Below are 23,175 nucleotides of genomic sequence, written 5' to 3'. Positions count from 1 at the left end.
CTTCTTTCCACATTGTCTTTTCTCGCTGCGGGGTCGTGTCTTTGGAGTCCACCCTGTGCCGGAGTGAAGTGTGAGTCGTGATTTTGTTTACCGCGCCCCGATATATCTATCTTATCTACACCGCTACACGAAACACCTCAGAATCGACAGCGACCGCGAGTCTCTTTGAATCTGATCTCGCGCGCGGCGATGCCGTTACGCTATTGCTTACCCGAACAATAATTCCTTACTGCAGTAGCAAAACACTACTGACCAAGGCAGGGACCGAGGAACAGCGAGGTGAGGTGAGGTCAGGCAAGGTGAGGTCAGCTCAGCGCAGCTGCTCGCGTGCCTGCCTCCCCTTGTTCCGGGAGCGAACGCGCGAAGCCTTGGTTCCCTTGCTTTGGCCGCCCCGCGGGCCCTGTTCGGGGGTGCGAGTCCCTGCGTCGGACCAAGGGCGGCGGCTGTGCTGGGCTGGCTGGGTTTTGGCTGCTGTGTGCTTGGGCGATAGCTCAGGGCCTTTTGTGACGTCTGTACGATGGGGGAAGGGAGGGTCTTTGTGGTATTGAGATGGGTTTTTTGGTTTTTGGGTGGTGCTAGCAGTTGGGGATGTTGATTCTGGGGGCTGTTGGGAGGGGAGGGAGTCGTGGGTAGGTAGTGAGAGATGATTATTATTATGGATCTCAATGTATACTCTATTGTGGATTGAGGGAGTCTAGCTATAGGTCGGGGAGTTATGATGTTCGTCAGGTTGGATTTTGATATGCTGGATGTACATGGACTGTGCACAGGTTTGCAATGGCTATGACTTGATGAGAAGCCAATGCCAATCCTGACTTGTCTGGAGCATGAGCATAAGGAGCCGCTGATTTGCTCAGGTAACGTCTCAAGGGCACAACTGGTCAGAAGCTCGAGCTCGAGCTCGTTGCTACCCGCTGTGTACTGGCCAGGGCGTTTCAGGTGAAGTGGAGGATTGAGCAGGGCTGTGTTCGCGTTCGCGCTAGCCGCGAACGCGTCCGGACGCGCGCATATTCGACTGGCGGGAGGTCGCGTTTTGGGCCGGCAACAAGTGTCCTGATGCCTCAGTCTGAAGGCGATGGTCTGTACATCCTTTCTGTCACGCGTGCGCCTCCCACAGCGGCTGATCCGGGAGGGAAGCGTGCTGTGAATACCACGACGTCTTTCCACAGTTGCTGACAAGGTTGAGCGGCCCGCCAATCAAAGCCCGGCCCTGCGGCTCTAGCCACGCGCTTCGCTTCGCGCGCAAACAACCCGACGCCCTGACCATCACCAGCGCCCTCCACCACCGCATTCGTTACCCACCGCCGCCGCATCCCGACCCATCGTCGACAACCACCGCATTCACTACCGGACTTTCATTGGTATTGTCGCGGCCCCGCGCCATTGTCTCGCATAGCCTCAATTACAAAGTGCGCTTGCATTTGCCGCGGGTTGAGACGTTCGAACAAGGGGTGCGACCGACAGTTGTGCATAGCAACCGAACTCCGCTGGATCCGGGGATTGAGCGCGAACCATCCACTCCGACCGAACACCTGGAAACAATCGCTGGACTTGAGAGCATCCGCCTCTGCAATCTCACCGGAGGCCGCGCGAGCTGGGCCGCGACGTTTGCCCACGCAACATCATACACAGCGAAGCCTCCAACATGGGCTCACCCGACGTCGATGCGCCGCCACCGCCTGGAACATCCGACCAGCAGACTGAAGAAGGCGACCTGGAAACGCCCACAATGCTGTCACCGCCGAGAAGCAAGACACCGCCGACTATCACTGGAAAGCGAGCACACAGCCGTCACCTCAGCGCAAGCGCCGCCAACCGTAGCGGCAGTGCACCTGTAAATCCGACTGCTCTGAATAGAGCTCTGAAGCAGATGGAAGATGCAGGACGTAGGAGGGATATCACACCGGCCGGCAGTCCGCAGCGCAAGAGGCAAAAGACGTTCGCCGGCGACCACCGATTCATTCCCAACCGGTCAGGACAGGACCTTCAGGCGAGCTACAGTCTGCTAGATGACGAGGGATCGCCTGCAACTCCCTCGCGCGCCCACAAGAAGGCGGCGTCGTCGGAGGTGCACTTTCAGAAGAGGGATGCGAATAGGACTTATTCCTCGCTGCTGAGATCCGAGATGTTTGATGACGAGGTGCCTCAGAGCATACCGCAATCACATCAAGGCCCGAGCTCGCGGGCTAAAACCCCGCCAACAAATGGATCGATCCTCGCCGGACCCAATTTGACGCCTTCGACACCACACAAAAACTTGTTCTCTTACGGAAACCACGGACCAACTTCACTTACGCCCAGATCGACATCGAGGAGCGAGCGGGGGCCTAACATTAACGCCAGGTCAGAGCTGTACAGCTTATCGCCTGTCAAGCACTCCTCTCAAAGCATGTTACTTTCGCCACGGAAGACGCCACGAGCGGTCAGCAAGGTCCCCTACAAGGTTCTTGATGCGCCCGAGTTGGCTGACGATTTCTACCTCAATTTGGTCGACTGGGGCCCTAACGATGTTCTAGCGGTCGGATTGGGTGACTGCGTCTATCTGTGGAGTCGAGAGTCAGGACAAGTTGATCAGCTCTGCAAGCTCGAAGGCGACAATGTCACAAGTGTCAGCTGGATTCAGCGCGGCTCACATCTCGCCATTGGCACCTCGAAGGGACTTCTCATGATTTACGACACAGTGACAAATCGCAAGCTTCGAACCATGACCGGACACACAGCTCGCATTTCATCGCTTGCGTGGAACGCACACATCCTTTCGACTGGCTCGCGCGACCGCACTATCCTGCATCGCGATGTTCGTCAAGCGAATCAATACCTTCGTCGTCTCACAGGGCATAAGCAAGAAGTTTGCGGGTTGAAATGGAATCAGGAGACTGAGCAGCTAGCGTCTGGCGGCAACGACAACAAAATATTTGTATGGGAAAAGATGGACGAGCGGTGGCAGCATAGATGGGGTGAGCAAGAGGGAGGACACAAGGCCGCAGTCAAAGCCATCGCATGGAGCCCACACCAGCGCGGCCTCCTCGCCAGCGGTGGTGGAACTGCAGATCGATGCATCAAATTCTGGAACACCGTCTCGACCGCGCAGAACTCAGCCAACGCCTCACTCAGCAACACAACGCCCGGCCTCAATTTCTCAGGCAACGAACTCGACCTCTCCGTCACCCCGAACCTCCTCTCTTCAAATCCAACCAGCCCAACACCCTCCACGCCCACGAACCCGCACCTCCTCCGCTCCCACGACACCGGAAGCCAAGTCTGCAACCTCCTCTTCAGCACCACCACTTCCGAACTCGTCTCGACGCACGGCTACTCCCAGCACGCCATCAACATCTGGAAGTACCCCAGCATGTCGCAAGTCGTCTCGCTCACGGGCCACACCTACCGCGTGCTCTACCTCAGCATGAGCCCCGAGGGCGGCACGATCGTGACGGGCGCCGGCGACGAGACCCTGCGCTTCTGGGACGTCTTCTCCCAGAAGAACAAGAGCGGCAGCAGTGTTGGTGGCGGCTTGGGCAAGTCGGGCACGGTCAAGGAGTGGGAGGTCATTCGGTGATGTGTGTTCGCACGCGGTCCGCACGCGGTTCGCTGACCATTCGCGCGCGCGTTGAAGCACACCGGGCAAACGGAAATTTCTTTCCTTATTTTATGGGGCGGGCAAATCTCTCTTTTCAACCTTCCCTTGCTGAACGACTCCTTCTCTTTCTCTTGTCTCTTTGGGAGTTATACATAAGCGCAGCGCAGCGAGCGAGCACAACGGCGTCCCGGTGCGAGAATACGGCCGGGCTTTTCTTTCTCTCTTTTCTCATTTCTCTGGCGTTGAGGGCCGATCGATACCTTGCTTGCTTTGGCTCATGGGTGGCGTTTGCTTTTGTAGTGAGGAGCGCGGTGGTATTGTTACGGTAGCTTGCAGACAGTGGAGCACGATATGGTGCCACCGCTGCGAGAAGTAGGTGGCTGCTGGGTCGGCGACGGCCTGGTAGGTGGGAGTATGAAAATGAAATGGCATTCCTCCAAGTTCCGAAGTGTATGGTTCTCTTGACGTCTGTTGTCTCTGTTGCGGAACAACGATGGAACTGCGAGGGCTGCGTATGCGCTACGTAGCTGGACCGCAGGCGCTTGAGGGAGCGAGGTTCAAGCATGCCTCGAAACGCCGAGACCCAGGTTCGGCAGGGGTGAAGTGATTGGAGATCATCGTCGCATTTAGTCTACTTGGTACTACATACGTACTTACAGCCGCCGCTGAGCGGTCCAACAATCAAGCCTCGTCCTCAAGTCTCCGACTCAGCGGTCTGAGGCCTGGCTTCTTCCTCTGCATCACCGCCCGCCGCTGTTGCTGCGCTGGCGGCGGCATCATTGCTACTGTCGTCGTGGTTGTTTGCCTTGCCGGCCTCGGGGGTCTGTTCGGTGGCTGCTTCGTCCTGCTGCGCTTGAGGGGCGGCTCTGGCCGATTCGGCAGCCGGAACGCCCGCGGGCAGGAACGGCGGGCCATCCTCGTCGCTGTCGAGTTGCAGGAGGTAGGTCTCCCAGAGTTCGATGAGCTGGAAAGGTAGGGAATCAGTAAAAGATCTAAACGAGATGACGGGATTGGTGCATGTGCATACCTCTTTCTGCGCCTCAACAGCGCTCTCAAGGAACGTCTCGACACCGCTCTTGAAGTCCTCCACCTTCTCGCGCTCGAAGCGCTCCAGCTCCGTGCGCATCAGCCTACCCATGTCCTCGAATAGGAGCCGGCTCTGGTGCACGCGGCGCTCGGCGTCGCTGACGTCCGCGTTCATCTGCGCAATGCGGTCCTGCTGGCTGCGACCCGCGCGCAGCAGCTTCTCCTGCTGCTTCTTGGTGTCCTGCAGCTTCGTCTCGGACGAGTGCCACGCGTGGAAGGCTTTCTGCCGCTGCTCGAAGGCCTTCTTCACACTCCCGATCAGACGGATATACTCATCGATCACGATGCCGAGCGTCAGCATGTCCTGCATGGCTTGCCGCGAGTAGAGTTCCTGGATGCGGGATTGGAGGTCGCCGAGCGCGTCGAGGGGGCCGGATAATGACGGGGATAGTTCGACGGCGGCGAGGTTGTGCAGGCTGTTGCTGAAATCTGCGCAGGAGTCGGCGAGCGCCTTACGCTGGGCCATCACTGTGTCGGTCGATTTCTGCAGGGCTTTGAGCTGGTTCTCGAGAGCGTCGAGGTAGATCCGTCGGTCGTGGAACCAGTCGTCGTGCTCGATGAACTTGCCTCCTCCGCCACCTCCACCAAGTCCGATACTACTCATCAGGCCCTTGGATTCGCCGGCTCCTAGCAGAGGATCTTTGCGATCACGGTGCTTGATGTCGACGTTGAAGGCGTCACTTTCCAGGAATGTTTTCAGATCAGCGTCGTGCTGGAGAACCGGGTGCGCGGCCGTCTTGGTGAGCTGCCTCTCCAAAGCCATGCGCCGGGACTCGATGAAGTTATTATCGAAGCGGCCCACTGCCTGCTTCTCGGGCGGAGGGGGAACTACGACACCGGGGTTGTTGGTATGGAGTTGCTCGTATAGCCAGAGAAAATCGCGGTATCGTCTGGTGACGGTGAAAGTAGGGTTTGCGTAAGCTTTTGACGTGGTCTTGGTAATGACAGAGTAAACGGTGTGGCTGCTCGCGGCGTTTCCTACTGTGTGCGGGTCGCCGACTGTAATGGAAAAGGTTGGCTTCGCGGCCTGCTCGACGGACATGGACGGTTGCTGCTGCCTTGGCCTGTTTTCGAACTGCGGCGGAAGGACCGGTGGGGGTTGCCTCGCGCCATTGAGCGAAGAGGCGCCATCGTCGTCCAGGTCGTTCGGGGCCGAGGATACGGCTGATCCGCCAGTCTGCGGCCTAGCCCTCGTCCTAGAAGCCAACTCTTTCACAGGTGGTGTTGGCGCGACGGGCTCTTCTACAGGCTCTGCTCCGAGCGGACCCAAGGGACCCATGGAATCATCCAAGCTCTCGAGGGTGGTGGACTGAGTGAGATTGACATGTCTTCGGGGGCCACGGGACTTCGAAGGCGCTGGCTTAGCGGAAACGGGGGACGAGGCGGAAGCTGGAGTGGGAGCGGCTGGTTCGGGTGAAGCGGGTGTATCTACTGCGACAGTGAGCTTGTTGTTTGAGGCGATCAGTCGCGACGAGCGTCCGTACCGGCTGGCTGTTCGCTCTCTTCTGCTGCCTTGGCGAGGTTATGGCTCGAATGCGAGCGTGACGGGACGTCTGGAGTATGGAAGTCAGCAGGGAGGGAACAGTGAGGGCGCAAGGGCAGAGCGCATACCGTCCCAGGGCGAGCCTCCTTCCTCCATGTCGGCGGCGGTCCAGGGATTGGCAGTGGTGTCGGAGGACGGGTGGGCCATTCTGGCGCTGGTAGTGCTGCTCTACTTAGCCTTCCAGCTACTGCGGCGCTGCTTGGCTGGATTGACGTCGGGGCGCGGTCTGCCGGCAACCCGCCCCCGCAAGTGCCCACAGGCCAGCTTGTCTTCACGCGGAGGGAGAGCGAGATGGCCTTAGGCACACTATAAGGTAAGCCCTGGTGTTCAAACTTGCAAAGATGTCAAAAGGTCAAGCCCGACAACGCAGCGGTTTGCGTATAGTTTTCAACCAAGAGAGCTTCGCCTACCGACCTACTACTATGTCGGAACAGTGTCTTACCACTACAAGCGGAGTATGCTATTGCTCCTGGACCATGTTGGAAGCGCGCGGCAAAGGTGCGGCGCGACGTGGCGCGAAACAGTAGGAAGCGAGTCTGGCGAAGAGCTGGTCTGACTGATTACCCGGACTTATTCCCTTGTTTATTGTGCGCAGGTATCTGCGCATGTAACCCAGGTGTCAATTTTTGTTCGTGAATCAGCCTGAAGAAAGCCTTCAACTGGGTATGTACTCCTGAGCGTCGTGTAGAAACCACGATATGGCCGGCAGTCAAAGCAATGCCAACTTATATGTTCGGGCGCTCAGTCGTGGATCTGAGACTGTTGCCGTACCTCAGAACGATGTGCGTATTGCGTTTTGGCCGCCCGAGAACAAGGTCCGTTTTCTGGTGACTGGTGCTCTCAACGCCTGCACTGCCATCGCAATCATTTCACCGAAAGCTGGAATTCTTGCTCACATTGCACCACTCCCAAACGGCACAACTACGATCGCCCCCGGCACCGATCCAGGGCCTGGACATATCCAAGGCCTACTTAGAAGACTGGCAACGCTGTACTTGAGCAATCGCGTTCACTTCAATCCCACCGAGACTTGGGTTGTCGCTGGGATCTGGAACAACCAACCAGCCATGGCAGATGGCATTCGCCTCATGAATGCTGCTCTTACGCAGTTGCAACTCACTGCGATCTGGAGAAACTATCCTGTGATGCCACGGGGACAGTCTAGAAGAGAAGGCGAAACATCGGTGGTCATCCATGCTTATCAGGAAGGCATGATGCCTAGAGTATATATCAACAACACATTGTTGGCTAGGAGCACATGAGACTGGAGCTTACGAAGGCGGACAGTCGATGGGTCAATCCACGAAGCCGTGTGCTGACAGTACGCGAGACGTCTAGGGTCGAGAGGCCTTTGCGTTTTCTTCCTGATAGAGGTCATTTAGCCCTAGGTAGTTTTCGGTGGTCTCATTCATAGGCCCTCGGTATGAATATTGTCTCGAAATTGCTCGCATGTACGAAGCGGCCATTGCGAAAGTGAGTTTCTTGCCTTCGCACGACTCACACTTTTACATTTTACAACGTGCTACCCCTCGCTGCTTCTACGCTAATCTACACACAGCTACCTATCGGATCTAGACGCGTGCACACATTCCTATTCACTTATCATCGAGATGGCTGTCAGGAATGTCCTTTGGAGGTTCCTGCCCCTTCCTATAATATCTTTTTCAACGAGGCTGATTTGGTTGCTCTGCTGGACGAAAATTCCCTGTCGAAGTATCGCGGCTTTCCGGTGTTTGATTCAGTCGGGAATTAACATGCTTACGTCGGTAATTAATGTGCAAGCGTTTAGTTCTCTAAGTTGATGAACATCTTATCTCAAGGAACTTCAATGCCGACTTTATTTGTTATCGCTGTCGTTACCTTATACATCTAAGGCATAATGCGGTAGAAATACTGGATCGCAGTGCGGGGTAGATATCGTACATACCTCGAGGTACCTACCCACACCCCAAAGTCTTGCATGCAGGGCTCAACATCTTTCTGCGGCTGACAGCACCAACTGTTGCGAGCTCGCGTCCTTAAGCAACCTACTAAAGTTCACCACTGCAATGAACACACTGCCTGAGTTTTTCCAGAGTGATCCCTCGGGGTTCTCTGAGGACAGGCTACCGGACTTCACTCCTGTCGACGAGTCGCTGATGCTGAGTCAATCCGATATTGATGCAATATGCCAGTCTAGGCACCCGCTCATTGCAGCAGCTGAAGCGCAATGCAGAGCTGGTAGCTTCTCCGAGGCTTCTGCCAGTATCGATCAGCTTTTGAACGGTGGAACGCCTGCGAACAGCCTGCAGGCATGTCTACTAGAAGCCACATTTTCCGGGAGTATACCTTTGGTCCGAAGGCTTCTCTCAGTGGGAGTGCCTGTTAGTGTGAACTTGGTGGAACCTGCGATCAGACATCATTCCCTGGATCTCTTGTCATTGTTCTTGGACTTTGGCTTGGACCTAAACAAGGAGGTCGAGTGGTGCATCCCTCCACCTTTGTCGTAAGTTTGATATTACTCACTTCATACGCTGACACCTACTGACGCATGCATCAGGCTTGCCCTAGACGCAGAGGCGGACGAAAAAGTCGTCAAGTGGTTCCTCGCAAATGGCGCAGATCCAGATGCAAGATGCCAGATGGACATTACGCCCTTTTCCATCGCCTTGCAATACGCCCCTCTTCCTGTCGTAAAACTGCTCTTCCGTCACACACAATCGCCTCGAAATGGCCAACTACTTCATTATGCCGCCCGACGGAGGCTTCACCACAGCAGCGAAGTCATAGAGCTCGTGTTACAACACTGTCAGGAACTTCACATGAACGACATTATGTACCATAATCATGCTTTCTCATTCGCAGTCCGGAAGTGCGTGGGTCTCGGTACCCCCCTGCACGAGGCTGCCGCTACAGGCACTCCCGACACAGTCCGCGCACTGCTGAGCCATGGTGCTGATCTAATGGCCCGCGACAGTCTCGGGAATACTCCTTTTGAGGCTGCTCAGCTGTCAGAGAATGGTGAAGTCGTCGAACTACTTAGTCAGCTTTCTATGGATCGTTAATTCGGAGCCAGCAAAGCTGGACGAAGATGCCGGATTTTGAGATACCTGTGATTAGATAACAGGAGAACCGTTTGACAGAATTGTATTGATAGGAAACCGCTTACAGAGATTCTTTGTGCTCTCTAAATCTCGTAGCTGTGCCCGGGACAGTGGATTTCTAAACCTCAGAGTTCACGTCAAATATCACCTTTCATGCCAGCGACGACTTTATTGCAATGATTCCTGATCAAGCTCTCCAGCACTGACCCAATTGTGACTCAAAGTTGGTAGCAGGGCGCCATCCCGTGGGCCGCATGTATGGACGATCCGATGTTATCGTTTCATGGGAAACACTTCAAAGCTATATGCGCTTTGTTGACACGGAGAGGGGCGTCACGTGATATCTCCAGCTCACTCCAAACTCCAAACATCAGTTTCTTGGTGTTCGTCTTGCACAACGTAGTGTAATTTGGAGGGGTGCAGTCTTTTAGGGGCTCTCAGCCATATCCTACTGTGGTGGTATATAAAGTGTCGAAGGAAGGTCTTGGCTTTTACCTATCATATTGATGAGACTACACTGCCTTCGTGACGTAGCCGCAGATTTCAGGTACGATCGGCACCCTCACGCGCTGACTCGCGTGTCGAACTGTATACTTTTCCAAGGGACTCCAATGCGATTCGTTTCCTCCTGAAGCCACAACCCAATGTTACAACTCTACGTGCTGGGCCCTGCCTTCGGGCTGCCCTCAATCGACGCAGAATGCAATGCCGCCGTCGCACTGCTCAAATCGCATTTCGGGCCTGACGACAGCGCCTGGGAAATCATCCCGACGCACCACCACGAGACGACCCTACCCTACCTTCGCTCCGATGACAATCGCACTCTCCACGGCTACGGTGCCATATTCGAATACCTCTCCACCACATCCAGCGCACAAAACACTCTCACCCCTACCCAAACCGCCGATTCCACAGCCATAACCTCCTTCCTCAACACCCACGCGCCAACCCTCCTCTCCATCTCCCTCTACGTCTCCTCCGAAAACTACCGCCACGCCACGCGCCCGGCCTTCACAGCCCTCCTGCCCTGGCACGCAAACTACATCCTGCCCCCGCGCCGCCGCGCCGCGGCCCGCGCCCTGACCGACCACCTCGGCGTCTCTAGCATCGACGTCGACAACGTGCACGAAGACAGCGGCTCGAGCTCAGGCGGCGTGGGCAAGGATCCGAACCGCGAGGGCTTCGAGGCGCAGGCGAAAGAGCGCGCGAGCCTGCTGCTGCCGCGCAAGGACACCGTGCGCAGCCTGCTGCAGCGGCCGGAGCACGCGGCGATCTTCAAATTGCACGCCGTCGCGGAGGAGTTTTTCGCGCCGCTGAGGGACATGCTGGGGGAGAAGGAGTTTTTGCTGGACACGAGTGAGCCGACGGGGGTGGATTGCTTGGCCTACGGGTTCTTGGCGCTCATGCTGTATCCTGCTGTGCCACAGGCGTGGTTGGCGAAGACGATGAGGGAGAAGCATGGGGGTTTGGTGAGGTTTGTGGAGAGGATGCATGAGAGGTTGGGTCTAGGGACAAAGGCGGAGGATGTGCTAGATCTGGCGAACTGCGTGACGAGGGATGACATTCTGGGGAGGAGGAAGGCGAAGTCCATGCAGCTGCCATGGTGCCCACCTGAGAGGCCTACAGTGCTGGAGACGGCGACGACGGTGTCGAAGGAGCTCGTGGAGCAAATCCCCTACCTCAAGAGCCCGCCTACGATCATGCCCCTCCATTCGATCAGACAGCCTGTCTGGCAGCGCCACTTGCCGGCCATCCTGCTCGGCACTGCCGCTACACTTGCGCTAGGAGGCTACTATGCCGTGCGGACAGGGCTTTCGGTCTGGCCCCGCGGCGAGCAGGTCCAGATCTTTGGCCGTAAGCGATTTGCTGATTACGGTCACCTGGGCGCCGCGCTTTCTGGCATTGGATTGCTTGGTCAGCAGGCGGCGCGGGACAGCGCATATCACCAGCAGGTCGACTTAGAGGCAAGCCCTGTGAATGTGGACGTCAAAGTGAAGGGTGACGGTGCGGTCTGAGATGATGTATTGGGGATTCTCACTCTGGCTTACGGCCCTGGATGTACGATACTTGGGATGATTTGGCGCACGCCAAGCGGCCTGGAAGACCTGCCTCTTCCCACGCCGGTAATTGCGGCAACATAAAGCATTGCACACCATCGATCGCACTCGCATCTTTCGATGAACGGGCAACTGCCCGGCAGCACCGCAACTCAGTCTAGTTGACAAGCACGGTGTCTGTATGTACGAATGCGGCGTCATGCATACGACGCCAACACACTCGGCCCGCGACTTCGAGTGTGAGGTCGACATCGTGTCGTGCTCGACGCAGCTTTGTAAGAATAGGATCATCAGATCATGTACGATACACAAACGCGACTTCACAGCATCGTCTAATTCCTACCTCCTCGACCCACGTCCGTCGATGTGACGACACCTTCACTCAACGCGTGCATCTCAGCCATGCCCATCCTACCGAAGCAACTCTCCCCCCTCAAACCCCACGTCGATCAAATTGCAGCGGAATCCTACGGCAATTGTTAATGCAAGCCGTGCGGCTACACGTCGTCCCAAAACGGAGCTCATGCTGAATACGCCGTTAGAGAGCAAGCGGAGAAGGAAGCTTTAGCTCCAAAGGATGAACCTTGGCGGGGTATTTTCTCCATACGGCGAGGCCGCGGGTGAGATAGCGTTGCGTTTCGCGACGAGACGGGATCCACGCTGTGGTTCTGTTTACTTTTCTCCCCGTGAAACGCGAGCGTACCATGGAACTGTTGGAGCTGGCGCCCAGGGTCGGTTGTTTGACGATATCCGTCACATTGTGGTCGCTCGCGAGTCGCGCATCACGCGCCATTCTCGCTTCCGAGTCAGTGGGGGGTAAGATGGGATCTGCTCGGATGTGATACGAGTTTTAGATGAGTTTTCCCCATCCGTATTCCGTGACTGTTCTATTGTGCTTCTTCGTTCGCTTTCTTCGGGACAAACCAGCGGAATAATATTTTATGTTGTCTTGCACCGGGCCCGCCCGTGTCCTCACGTTTGAGACGCAAACGCATGCCAGATTCATGCGGGCTGGATCTTACCTACCCAACACACACACTCGTGCAAATGCATATGCAAAGGGCGTCGTGCAGTCACGGTGTTCGAATCGCTTATCAGCACCCATGCGGACGCAGATGCAAGGCGTCATACATGCATGCGTGAGCAGGCTGTCACATAACAAAGACTGTTGTTACATCTCCATGGACGAAAGGGCCATGCGGTCAGCGCGTTAGCCGATGATGACCAATTCGCCGCGTGGCTAAGCGAGCACAGTTGCTAGTATTGGGTGTGGAGGCGAGAGGCAATGGTTTGAGAGTTGCGTGGTCGAACTCAGCGGAGATTGCCTCAGGCTCTGGATATTGTGTAGATACGCGAGTGGTGAAGCTTCAGGTTCGAAGGTTTTGGGGTTTGCTGGGATTCGTGAGATGTGATGCGAGCTGGCACGCATAAAACTGCACAATCCTCGCAACCTTCTCTTCAGCTCTGGATAACCACGCCACGGTCGGAAGATGGGTCAGTGAATGCTCCGCGCGTGCTGGACTGAGCCCTAAGAGACTACTGTCACGGACGAAAAGTCCCCGGTCGTCCCGCTCGGTCTGTTCTGAGTAATACATTAATCGTGCATTGAAGGGCTGACAAGGTGTGGAGGTTTAGCTCGGGAGATGCGTGCTGCTGGGTCGCGTTGCCCGTTTACGTCGTCTCGGTGCTGTCAGACCTGCCGTGCTGGGCGGCAGCTGCGTCTGCGTGCATGTACCGGGGATCGCGTACCCGGACGTGGTGGCATGATGGCAGGTGACAGGCCGGGCGGACGCCGTGGTGGTGCTACAGTACGAGTAGGAGGGGTGGGAGGAGGACGGAGCTGCGCCCGCGGTGGTGCGATGCGGTGATGAGCATGCCGGCGAGCTGAGAGGGGGAGGCAGCCTGAACGAGTAGATACGACAGCCTCGACAAGTGGTCAGGCCTGCGAAGGCTGGAAGGGTGCTCGGAGAGTCCCTCGTCGTCGGACTTCGCCAAAGGCCGCCCGTCCCAAAGCGGCAATTGTACGGTGATTGGCGATGCAGAGCCTCGGTCGGGCACGGCGGGCTGGACAGGCGAGCGGCACTTGGGTAGGGCTGGGCGACGGAAGGGCTAAGGTAGCAGGGCGCGCGTGTGCTCGACTCCCTGCTCGACGCAGGCCTGCCGCCCTGCGCTCTCGCGAGCCTCCCCCGACGCCGCAGACGCCAAAGTACCGAGGTTCGGCGTGCCCCAGGTGGATGGCGAGGATGTGCGGCGGTGGGGCGTGTGCGTGCGGCGGCGCTCGGCCTGCCGCCTGTGCTGGCGCTGGCGCTGACTACGGACGCCTGCTGACTGCAATCTTCGCTGACAAAGACCCTCGCCGTGCCGTCTTTGACTTCGATCAGCCCACGCCCGCCGCAGTGCGAGTACGTAACCCCTCGCGCCCCCGGCGCCGGCGTCTGGCGGTCGAACGAACGAAGAAGGTCGTCCGTCAGGGCTGGCTCTCGCAGCCCACGCCAAATCGCGACACCCTCCTGGTCTGGCGAAGGATCGACGGCGCGTTCGTCTCATGTCCGCAGAAGCCCTCGCCCTGCCTGACCGCCGTCGATCCTGCGCTGCCGAGCAGGACCGTCGGATCCAGCAGTACGGAACCCTCTGAGTAAGGATAATAATAATACCGCAGCGTGAACGCCCCGCTGGCCTGTGCGGCATGAGTGATGCCGCCGCATACGTGCCACGCGCGCACTCTATCCCTTGAGCAGCGGGTGTGCCGCTGGAGCTCGGTACTCTGCCTCTTCTCCCAGGTACATGACACGGCCAAGCCCTATCTGCTTTCTTTTCCCTTGGTCTTTTTGTCCTGCAAGCGTAGCCCGCGCCCCGGAAACGTGTGATCAGGCGTCCCGGTCACGATCTGGACTTGCCATGGCTGCTGATACCTGAACGTTCGACAGATGATGGCGTGGATTCCACATTACCCCATCCTTTGATCATCGATGGAATTGTTGCCCCTCATGAACACCGGATCGTCGTGGAGCGAAGTACGATGGAAAGACCGCCAGCTTAGTCCATTTACCACTACCTCGCTTATGAACGCGCCAAATCGTGCTTTCGACAGGACCTTAGCCAAGGGGTCCGAACAAGGGCAACATTCGTCGAGCACAGGGCCACTTGGATACCTTGGACGCGACATGCCTACGCCAAAGGCGGAGCCCAGTGGGCCTTCCTACTTTCCTCACAACACAGTAAGCGACAGTCGATTCAATGGCCCTTCGGACCTGTTGCCGAGAGACACCTACGGGTTCCAGCATGCACAGAGCGCCTCGTCTCTATTCAAATCGGAGGGCCGCTTGGCGGACCCAAATTTAGGTCGCAACGAACGCGAACCTCGGAATGATGGGATCGCATCCGGAGACGTAACTCGTTCGCGAAGGCAAAGCACATTTCTTCCGTCATTTGCATCGTTGCAACATTCCGCTGGTCGCGAACGTGGCTCAACGCCAGGTGTCGAAGCAGCTCCTGTGCTGGAAAAGCCTTCGTGTCATGGTTGCAACGAGAGGACATCTGCGATCGAAGACATCGCCTTCGCAGTTTCTGGGCTTGAAGAGGTGCTGCAGAAGCATCAACTAAGATCGTTTGTAAAGGTATGCCACGTCCTCGTAGTCGAAAATGTGTCGGGCGCTTGCTAATGTGACAAAGAGGTCCGACGCCCCTCCAAACGATTCGTTAAAAACCGCTCGATGGGTGCTTGACTGCTTGCAACATGCAAAGAATGAATTGCAAGGACCGCTAGCGCTCGCTTCCACAGGCTACCGCTCTTACAACTCGCTTGACCATACCCCGACCGTTGCTACCCCTCCTGGCTCGATCAAGAGGTTATCTGACGACCTTGATGAGGATGCGCCTTTGGGCAAGCGTCCACGTACCATACTGAATGCGGCTCAGGGGTCGATGTCCTCAGCCCATTTTGAGGAACAGAGGGGAGCTTCTGAATCCCTGCAAAGAAGTGAACCGTACCGTACGCATTCTCCGGCTCATTCAGAAAGCTGGACGACTTCCGCGCATCACGAACAGCAGTCGCCCCGGAATTATGGTCAATCCCTTAGGCCCTTACCATCTCCTTCGTCTATGGCAACCGCCTCTTACAAGACCCCGTGGAGCGGCACTTCAGCGCCATCGGCACTCTCGCCCACTTTGTCGAACCGCGCCACATCGTCCATCCACACTGCTTCAACGGCCTCAGCTGCTTCCCAACATATCGCCGACCTGCAACACCAAGTGACACTAAAGTCCCTCGCATTACAGACTTTACAAGCAGAATACACATCGCTACTCCAGAAATTCCAGCGCGATCGTTTGAAGAGCCAGACGTTGGACAAGAAGTCAGTCGCCGCCGAGCAGGAAGTCAACGACCTGACCTGCAAGAACGAAGAGCTTTCCGAGCAAGTCAAAACACTTGAGGCGCAAATCGAGCAGTGCGAAAAGAGACGCGAGGCTGAGTGCTCTGATTCTCTGAGAGAGAAGGAGCAGTGGGGTAGGATGCTGGAGATGAGCAGCAGGCTGCAAGCCAAGAATGCGGATGAACGCCAAAAGATATCAAGGGAGAGGGATGAGCTGCAGCAGAGGCTCGCGGCTCTGGAGAGTAATCCTGCCTTTTCTGCGCGCGTCAATTCACCGGAGCGTCATTCTTGCAGCGATCAGAGAGCGAATGGTCGCAACGACCCGGCAGGCTGCGAAGAGCTTGCGATTTTACGACACGACAACAGCATACTGCGAACGAAAGTCAACAAACTGCGCGACGTCTTGCAGACCACAGAGACGTATTTTTCCGGAATGATGGATCAAAGGCGTGCTATATTAGAGAAAGAAGAGGGCGTGACCAGCGCTATTGCAGGAGCACTCCGCGACGATGTCTCTCCGCCGAGCTCCTCTCCAAGCGAGCCTCGCCGGCAAAATCGCAGCCCTTCGGCACAGGAGGTCTATCGTGGATCTGCCGACCAGCCACCGACGCGATGGCCATCTGGCGCTCAACGCCCCTCCAACCCTGAGTTCACAGCCGAGCCACCATTGTCAGCTTCATCAAGGCCGCAAACATCATCACCACCGAACAGTCACCCGATGACCCAAAAGTCCAGCACAACAGACTTCGCCAACGACCCTCCCCCCAAACAGCCACCCATCCCCCTTCCCAAATGGCAGCCTCCCAACCAACCCAGCCTCTTCACGGCCACAGAACCCCTCCCCAACAACCAGCGCCGCCCTTCAGGCCCCTCAACACCTTACCCAGGCTCCGAACATCTCCCCTGGCAAGCATTTAAACCGACCACCTCACCCCAGCCCATTGTCCCGACGACAAAATCTTCTTCGCAAATACCATTACCGATCTTCGGCACCGACAAAGTACCAGCTGCAAACTACATCCCGCAATTCGCTCCCCCTCCGTCTTCGCTGGCTTCTCAGGTTTCTGCGAACAGTACCAGGATGAGAGGTTCGGAGGCGGAGGAAGCGATGCCGCCGCCTCCGAGGCCGGGGTGCTGACTGCGATCGTTGCCATCTTTTCTTTTCTCTCTTTTGGAGGTGTCTGGAGGGCAGGGAAGATGATTGGACGGCTCGCTGGAGCCCTTCATCTTTTGACTATTTCTCTCCTGATTCCTGGCGACTGGGATCTTTTTTTGCGTGACGATGTATGTATGATAGATGGCTTCACGAGACTATGTATCAGAAGCGTTCATAGCGGCAGCGCACTTTGTGTTTCAGCTTTGATGTTTCGTGTGCCGATTAGAGAAGTAGTATCTAGTTGTGTATCTGTTCCCTCAATTCTGATGCCCAGGGAGAATGGGACTCTGTTATCACAGACCAGGGACGCTGCAAACCATCAAATGCGCTTGGTGTCATGGCCAGAGGAGCACTTTTCGATAGTGCATGGCGATCCTTCAACGCCGAAAGACAACGCACAATCGCTTACATGCCCTGCTGCTCGACGTATCGTTTCATGCTGTCGAGCTGCGTCTTGCCGGTCTGTCACTGTCGTTAGACTCACTCGCGCATCGATTCGATCTGCAAGGGTGTACTTACCGAAATGAGATATCGGATGTGTCCCTGCATGGAATCAGCGGCCAACGGTCAGAAGCAATCAATCGATCACTCAACTTACGATATCATTCACGTGCCGGTGGCGCTCGAACTCCGCTCTCGCGAAGTCGAGCAGCTCAGTCCTTGTCGATGAGGGCGGGACCTCTGCATAGCAAAATATGACCGTCAGACGAACGGAGTTCTTCGATCAACGTCAAGCAGAACACGAGGGAAACGCACTATTCGTCGACCGGACGATATCCCTCCACAGCGCCAGCGCGCGGCCTCGTTGGACAAACTGCGACGCTTTGTCAGACCAATAATCAAACGGTAAAGCGCAAACGCATGAAAAGGATAGCATCAGACAGGGTACCCACATGCTCCAGCGTCAGCGGAGGGCCCTTTTTGCCACGAAGCGACGACTTGCCCGACGCTATCGTGGCGTAGCGCCTGGCTGGAATTTTCATCCCATCGCGCAGCAGGGACCACATCAAGATGTGCAGCCCGGGCGAACGTTTCGATTGAGCGGTGACTGAGCGAGAAGAGAAAGGGTGGAAATGGTGAGGTGTTTCCTTTTGGAGAATGAGAAGATGCATTCGGCGCCCGGCAGCCTCGAGAGTTGGCCTGACGTCGGCTCGGCGTTTTGGAGCGCCGACACGCGCGCGCGCTTTCGACGTCTTTGAGATCAGCGGATGCGGACGCGGCTTTGTGCAGCATTGTCGCGTGCGCGCGCCCCGGCAAGAAATTGTTACGGACCGGTCTGCAGTGTTCGACATTTCACTGGAAGACTATATCATGGCCAAAAGAAAGAATGATGCCATGGATGCTGGTGCACAAGAGCAACATGCCATCCACGCGAAGAAGCCAAAAGCCGATGTTCGCAAAGCCTCCCGCAATGCACGGAAGGAGAAGATCGTGGAAGAAACGAATGCTCTGTCACCCGAGAATTTCCGGTCGCGCTTTGTAGACGAAGACCTCCTGCATTACCACAAGTTTCAAGCCGACACTGAAGAAGCATTCGACCTCTCCCTCGTCTCAGCCGACTGGCTAACTCCCGGCGAGCACAACGCATCCTTCAACCTCGTCGAAGAGACCAGCAAGCCCGACTACGAAAGCAGCACCATTGGTTGGCACCCACGGCGGAAACGGAAGGAAATGCTGGAGCCCGAGATGAAATACTTCTTCGTGCGGCGAAGGGGCCAAAAGTCGTCGATCGAGCGGACGAGATCCGGCGACGTCGACACGAGCATCCTTGGGTTTTTGAGCTGCATGGTCACGCACGATTCGTCACCCAGCGTGCCTGTGCTGTATATCTATGAGATCCACCTGGCGGACTCTCTCAGGGGGCTTGGGCTGGGCAAGTATCTCATGCATGTCGCGAATCGAGTGGCGGCGAACGTTGGGTTGGAGAAGGTTATGTTGACTTGTTTCCTCTGCAATTCGAAGGCGCATGAATTTTATGAGAGGCAGGGCTTTGCGAAGGACGTTAGCTCGCCGGAAGACCGGAAAACGCGCAACAAGGTTGTTGCTGTGGACTATGTGATCATGAGTAAAGACGTGTCCGACGTGACAGGAATTGGCGAAAAGGCCAATGCAGATACCATAGCGGCATCAAGCAAATCAGATCGTTCAGCCTGATATCTTCATGATTCTTTCTCCCAATCAATCGTACTGTCAGCATGTGACCACAATGCGCCTCTTTACGCCATGACGTTGACGGTACTGCAGTGAGATTTCTTAGTCGATTGACAGATCACCGTACCCCTTCCGACGATACTCAGATCGATTGGCGCTTTTAGTGATAGCGTTCTGTCTTGGAGGGGGAGGGGGGGGGCTTATCCACGATCATCACAAAAACACAAAGTAGAAATTTATCAATTGCTCAGTTGAGAACGCCGTGATAGGCAAAAGCAAAAGATGAAGTTCAATCCTTGCGAATGGAACTCCTCACAGTGGGCTCGAACCACTAACCTTCCGGTATGCTGAGATCCAAAGATTCTAACAGCCGAACGCGCTACCGGTTGCGCCAGCGAGGATGCTTGAAGTTGAACTCAGTCTTGCCATCTAAAATTATATACCAATTGATTTTTGAATTGCCAAAATCTTCCTGGAGGCCTTCAATTCACGAATGGTCTTCTCTTCTGCTGTACAATGGGTAAGAGGCAGCCCCCGAACGGCACAGCTCACCGCTATTCAGTACGCGTCTTGGCTGCTTTACATGAGCGAGTGAACGCGATCCCTCCATGGTCTCAAGGCGCACTGTGTTCATTATTGTTGTTATTGTGCTTGCACAAAGGTGAGATCGTTCAGGTACAGAATTCAGGCTAAATGCAGCAATGTACAACCTCATCATCACTTCTACATAGGGCATGTCAGGATCCCAGCCAAGGCACCCCACAGCCCCAATCTTCGGATCCATTCGCCGAACCGTTCGGCTGATATTCTGCCTGAATGCAAGCAACATTGGCAAGGCATACGTGCATCCGGTTCTCGGCACATCGAGTCGATTGACGACTTGGCTTGCAAGCCGTCTAACGTCATCCTTTGCTGCACACACCTCCAAAGCAGAGAGACAAAGCAGACTGGTGTCAACGGAGGATCAAATCACGACCAGGAGCATGAAGACGAGAGACCTCAACTGCCTGACGCAGAGTGGAGCTCGTTGCGGGGAAACGCATTGGCGATGGGGAAAGAACCAGGACCCTTCTCCAAAAGTCTCCGGATCAACGATGGAGAGCTCCACCTCTGATCCAACATCCTCGCTCTGCCATGAGGCTCCACGGGCACCGCTGATCCTACCTCTATTGATCGCAACCTTGTCCAATATCCCGCAGCATTCCGGTGGGAGCCGCGCACTTTTTCAGGTCCAAGAGCCACCCTCGTGAAGCCAATGCCTTGCGTCGACCCACTCGTCCTCGCACGAGCATCATATACTTCAACCAGGTACAGAGTCAGCCATGCGAGCCGCGAAGAAGTGTGGATCATGGCAGGGTAAATAGCAAAAGTGACGGCATCCGTTCATGGCATTTCTGCGGAGGTCCAAGCCTGACGCGTTGCTACAAAAAGGTAGGAGTGCGCGCGTGTTTCTGCTTCTTTCACACCACGACCTACTCCAGCTACAATGTCTGCAGCATTGGGTGGCATTCTTTTGACGGCCCTCGTCGGCCATGCTTCAGCCCAGACTGAGGCCAACCGCTCAGCACGATACTTCCCGGACTGCGCGAATGGTCCTCTCAGCAACAACACAGTTTGCAACCGGAATGCGGATCCTTTGGCAAGAGCGACCGCTCTGGTCAAGGAGATGACATTGGAGGAGAAGTTCGCGAACACCGACCAGAACCAGCCTGGTGCGCCTCGCATCGGTCTGCCTCCCTACATCTGGTGGAACGAGGCCCTCCACGGAGTCGCTGAGCAGAACGGTGTTCAGTTTGAAGAGGAGGGCGAATGGAGCCACGCAACATCATTCCCCCAGCCCATCATCACAGGGGCTGCTTTCGATGATGACTTGGTGCACCGCATCGCGACTGTGATCTCCACTGAGTTCCGCGCGTTCGGCAACAACCTCAAGTCAGGTCTGCAGGCGTGGACTGTAAGTGTCGAGCGATCACTACCGTCAATCGCTAAAAGCTAATGCTCATGTCTAGCCCAACATCAACCCCTTCAGAGACCCGAGATGGGGACGTGGACAGGAGACCCCCGGCGAAGACCCCTTCCACTTGAGCAGCTACGTGAAGGCGCTCATCGACGGTCTCCAAGGTGGAGAGGACCCCGAGGTCAAGCGTATGGGTGCCACCTGCAAGCACTTTGCCGGATACGACCTCGAGTCCTGGAACGGTAACCACCGTCACCAGTTCGATGCCCAGATTGGCTCCCGCGACCTCGTGGAGTACTACATGCCTCCCTTCCAGCAATGCGCGAGAGACTCGAACGCGTTCAGCTTCATGTGCACTTACAATGCTCTCAACGGTCGCCCAACTTGCGCGGACCCTTGGCTCTTGAACGATGTCCTCCGCGAGCACTGGGACTGGACCGATGAGCAGCAGACTGTCGTCAGCGACTGCGGCGCGGTTCAGAACATCTACTACCCCCACCGTTACAATGACACCCGTGAGAAGGTCGTCGCGGAAGCTTTGACTGCCGGTACTGATTACGACTGCGGTACCTACTACTCGACTTACCTCCCTGGTGCCCATGAGCAAGGCCTGATCGACGAGTCCGACCTCGACATGTCCCTCATCCGCCAGTACTCCTCTCTCGTGCGTCTTGGTTACTTCGATGGCCCGAACAGCACTTACCGCGGCCTTGGCTGGAACGACGTCAACACTGAGGAGGCCCAGCAGCTCGCTTTGCGCGCCGCCGAGGAAGGCATCGTTCTTCTGAAGAACGATGGCGGTCTTCCCATGAAGCTCGGTAGCAACATGTCCATCGCTCTGGTTGGAAGCTGGGCGAACGCTACCGAGCAGATGCAAGGCAACTACTACGGCATTGCACCATACCTGCACGGCCCCTACTACGCTGCCAACCAGACTGGTGCGACTGTAAACCTTGTCAACCAGCCTGGCGGAGGCAAGAACAACCCGACTACCGTGAGTTTCCTCTCAAGTACTCCGAATCGAACCGCATTGTGACTAACATCGTTGTAGGACAACCTGAAGCCGCTGTGGACCGCTGCTGAGCAAAGCGACGTGATCATTTTCGTTGGTGGCATCGACAACGACGTGGAGGCTGAGGACCACGACCGCCATGACATTGGATGGTCTGGCAACCAGATCGATATCATCGAGCGTCTCGCAGAGTACGGCAAGCCCATGGTCGTTGTTCAGATGGGTACCATGCTCGATGACACTCCGATCGCCAACAACCCGAACATCACCGGCCTTCTTTGGGCAGGATACCCCGGCCAGTCTGGCGGTACTGCGATCTTCAACATCATCCAGGGTATCACTGCTCCCGCTGGCAGACTGCCCGTCACCCAGTACCCGGCTGCCTACATTGGCCAGATCCCGATGACCGACATGACCCTCCGCCCGAATGAGACCACTGGCTCCCCCGGCCGCACTTACATGTGGTACGAAGGCGAGCCTGTCTTCGAGTTCGGCCACGGTCTCCACTACACCAACTTCTCCGCCTCTTTCGACAGCCAGGGCTCCCCCTCCAGCTACGGCAACAACACCACCGAGTCCGGCGCGAGCTACTCCATCCAGGACCTGACCGGCAACTGCGACGAGCGCTACCCCGACCTGTGCCCCTTCTCCAGCTTCGACGTCACCGTCGAGAACACCGGCTCCGTCAGCTCCGACTACGTCGTCCTCGGCTACCTGACCGGCCAGTTCGGCCCCCAGCCGTACCCGCGCAAGCAGCTCAAGGCCTACGCTCGCGTCCACGACGTCGCCGCCGGCTCCTCCGGCAGCGCCACGCTCGACCTGAAGCTCGGCTCTCTCGGCCGCGTCGCTGACAACGGCGACATGACCCTCTACCCTGGTGACTACGCGCTGGTCATCGACAACGACGCCAAGGCCGTCACCAACTTCACCCTGACTGGTGAGCCTGTCATCCTTGACCACTGGCCCCAGCCCCCGCCTCCCCACTTCAAGACCGAGTCTTACTGGGTTGGTGGCTACCCCGGCACTGGTCCTGAGAACCAGACTAGCTATGCTTAAATGAGCTTGTCCATTCGTGACAATGATGAGAAGGATACACATAGAGGAGATAGTAATTGTACAGACGTGTTTACTAGGACCTGACGTATCAGCTTCACCATGTTTCCGGAGTGATATCTCA

The 23,175-nt window shown here is 56.5% G+C and overlaps 9 protein-coding genes across 9 annotated transcripts; 7 read left to right on the top strand and 2 right to left on the bottom strand.

The window, feature by feature from the left end:
• Nucleotides 1–1,645: 1,645 nt before the first annotated feature.
• WHR41_03853 (uncharacterized protein) lies at nucleotides 1,646–3,559 on the top strand (the record flags this gene model as incomplete). The annotated part of the gene is made up of 1 exon (XM_069372459.1): nucleotides 1,646–3,559. The coding sequence occupies one exon, from the start codon at nucleotides 1,646–1,648 to the stop codon at nucleotides 3,557–3,559; it is 1,914 nt and encodes a 637-aa protein (XP_069230691.1).
• A 625-nt stretch (nucleotides 3,560–4,184) lies between these two features.
• Nucleotides 4,185–6,365, bottom strand: WHR41_03852 (uncharacterized protein). Its single transcript, XM_069372458.1, has 4 exons — nucleotides 6,278–6,365; nucleotides 6,151–6,219; nucleotides 4,608–6,097; nucleotides 4,185–4,544 (listed from the first exon to the last, which is right to left on the bottom strand). The coding sequence occupies exons 1-4, from the start codon at nucleotides 6,354–6,356 to the stop codon at nucleotides 4,275–4,277; spliced, it is 1,908 nt and encodes a 635-aa protein (XP_069230690.1). The 5' UTR covers nucleotides 6,357–6,365; the 3' UTR covers nucleotides 4,185–4,274.
• Nucleotides 6,366–6,907: 542 nt separating this feature from the next.
• WHR41_03851 (uncharacterized protein) lies at nucleotides 6,908–7,471 on the top strand (the record flags this gene model as incomplete). The annotated part of the gene is made up of 1 exon (XM_069372457.1): nucleotides 6,908–7,471. The coding sequence occupies one exon, from the start codon at nucleotides 6,908–6,910 to the stop codon at nucleotides 7,469–7,471; it is 564 nt and encodes a 187-aa protein (XP_069230689.1).
• A 633-nt stretch (nucleotides 7,472–8,104) lies between these two features.
• WHR41_03850 (uncharacterized protein) lies at nucleotides 8,105–9,463 on the top strand. Its single transcript, XM_069372456.1, has 2 exons — nucleotides 8,105–8,694; nucleotides 8,749–9,463. The coding sequence occupies exons 1-2, from the start codon at nucleotides 8,258–8,260 to the stop codon at nucleotides 9,251–9,253; spliced, it is 942 nt and encodes a 313-aa protein (XP_069230688.1). The 5' UTR covers nucleotides 8,105–8,257; the 3' UTR covers nucleotides 9,254–9,463.
• Nucleotides 9,464–9,936: 473 nt separating this feature from the next.
• Nucleotides 9,937–11,307, top strand: WHR41_03849 (uncharacterized protein; the record flags this gene model as incomplete). Its single annotated transcript, XM_069372455.1, has 1 exon — nucleotides 9,937–11,307. The coding sequence occupies one exon, from the start codon at nucleotides 9,937–9,939 to the stop codon at nucleotides 11,305–11,307; it is 1,371 nt and encodes a 456-aa protein (XP_069230566.1).
• A 2,652-nt stretch (nucleotides 11,308–13,959) lies between these two features.
• On the top strand, nucleotides 13,960–17,178 carry WHR41_03848 (uncharacterized protein). Its single transcript, XM_069372454.1, has 2 exons — nucleotides 13,960–14,966; nucleotides 15,022–17,178. Exons 1-2 carry the CDS (start codon nucleotides 14,319–14,321, stop codon nucleotides 16,858–16,860), a joined length of 2,487 nt encoding a protein of 828 aa, XP_069230567.1. The 5' UTR covers nucleotides 13,960–14,318; the 3' UTR covers nucleotides 16,861–17,178.
• On the bottom strand, nucleotides 17,068–18,008 carry WHR41_03847 (uncharacterized protein). Its single transcript, XM_069372453.1, has 5 exons — nucleotides 17,772–18,008; nucleotides 17,635–17,692; nucleotides 17,477–17,559; nucleotides 17,398–17,421; nucleotides 17,068–17,340 (listed from the first exon to the last, which is right to left on the bottom strand). The coding sequence occupies exons 1-5, from the start codon at nucleotides 17,988–17,990 to the stop codon at nucleotides 17,284–17,286; spliced, it is 441 nt and encodes a 146-aa protein (XP_069230562.1). The 5' UTR covers nucleotides 17,991–18,008; the 3' UTR covers nucleotides 17,068–17,283.
• A 150-nt stretch (nucleotides 18,009–18,158) lies between these two features.
• On the top strand, nucleotides 18,159–19,032 carry WHR41_03846 (uncharacterized protein; the record flags this gene model as incomplete). Its single annotated transcript, XM_069372452.1, has 1 exon — nucleotides 18,159–19,032. Exon 1 carries the CDS (start codon nucleotides 18,190–18,192, stop codon nucleotides 19,030–19,032), a length of 843 nt encoding a protein of 280 aa, XP_069230563.1. The 5' UTR covers nucleotides 18,159–18,189.
• Nucleotides 19,033–20,136: 1,104 nt separating this feature from the next.
• WHR41_03845 (uncharacterized protein) lies at nucleotides 20,137–23,133 on the top strand. The gene is made up of 3 exons (XM_069372451.1): nucleotides 20,137–20,983; nucleotides 21,039–21,980; nucleotides 22,038–23,133. The coding sequence occupies exons 1-3, from the start codon at nucleotides 20,516–20,518 to the stop codon at nucleotides 23,052–23,054; spliced, it is 2,427 nt and encodes an 808-aa protein (XP_069230564.1). The 5' UTR covers nucleotides 20,137–20,515; the 3' UTR covers nucleotides 23,055–23,133.
• The last annotated feature ends 42 nt before the right edge of the window (nucleotides 23,134–23,175 follow it).

Source organism: Cladosporium halotolerans, assembly GCF_011745625.1.
Source record: "Cladosporium halotolerans strain TM138-S3 chromosome Unknown Sca10, whole genome shotgun sequence".
NCBI classification, from domain to species: Eukaryota; Fungi; Ascomycota; class Dothideomycetes; order Cladosporiales; family Cladosporiaceae; genus Cladosporium; species Cladosporium halotolerans.
This window is presented reverse-complemented; position numbering and strand designations above follow the sequence as displayed.

Excerpts from the sequence above, each read along its gene's own strand:
- WHR41_03852 (XM_069372458.1), bottom strand. The coding sequence starts at position 6,356 with ATGGCCCACCCGTCCTCCGACACCACTGCCAATCCCTGGACCGCCGCC. Across the intron at positions 6,220-6,277 it reads AGGAGGCTCGCCCTGGGACG|ACGTCCCGTCACGCTCGCAT; the intron begins GTATGCGCTCTG and ends TCCATACTCCAG. Across the intron at positions 4,545-4,607 it reads CTGTTGAGGCGCAGAAAGAG|CTCATCGAACTCTGGGAGAC; the intron begins GTATGCACATGC and ends CTACCTTTCCAG.
- WHR41_03850 (XM_069372456.1), top strand. The coding sequence starts at position 8,258 with ATGAACACACTGCCTGAGTTTTTCCAGAGTGATCCCTCGGGGTTCTCT. Across the intron at positions 8,695-8,748 it reads TGCATCCCTCCACCTTTGTC|GCTTGCCCTAGACGCAGAGG; the intron begins GTAAGTTTGATA and ends CGCATGCATCAG.
- WHR41_03848 (XM_069372454.1), top strand. The coding sequence starts at position 14,319 with ATGGAATTGTTGCCCCTCATGAACACCGGATCGTCGTGGAGCGAAGTA. Across the intron at positions 14,967-15,021 it reads AACTAAGATCGTTTGTAAAG|AGGTCCGACGCCCCTCCAAA; the intron begins GTATGCCACGTC and ends AATGTGACAAAG.
- WHR41_03847 (XM_069372453.1), bottom strand. The coding sequence starts at position 17,990 with ATGCATCTTCTCATTCTCCAAAAGGAAACACCTCACCATTTCCACCCT. Across the intron at positions 17,560-17,634 it reads TATCGTCCGGTCGACGAATA|AGGTCCCGCCCTCATCGACA; the intron begins GTGCGTTTCCCT and ends TTTGCTATGCAG. Across the intron at positions 17,341-17,397 it reads ACATCCGATATCTCATTTCG|ACCGGCAAGACGCAGCTCGA; the intron begins GTAAGTACACCC and ends CGACAGTGACAG.
- WHR41_03845 (XM_069372451.1), top strand. The coding sequence starts at position 20,516 with ATGTCTGCAGCATTGGGTGGCATTCTTTTGACGGCCCTCGTCGGCCAT. Across the intron at positions 20,984-21,038 it reads CAGGTCTGCAGGCGTGGACT|CCCAACATCAACCCCTTCAG; the intron begins GTAAGTGTCGAG and ends GCTCATGTCTAG. Across the intron at positions 21,981-22,037 it reads GCAAGAACAACCCGACTACC|GACAACCTGAAGCCGCTGTG; the intron begins GTGAGTTTCCTC and ends ACATCGTTGTAG.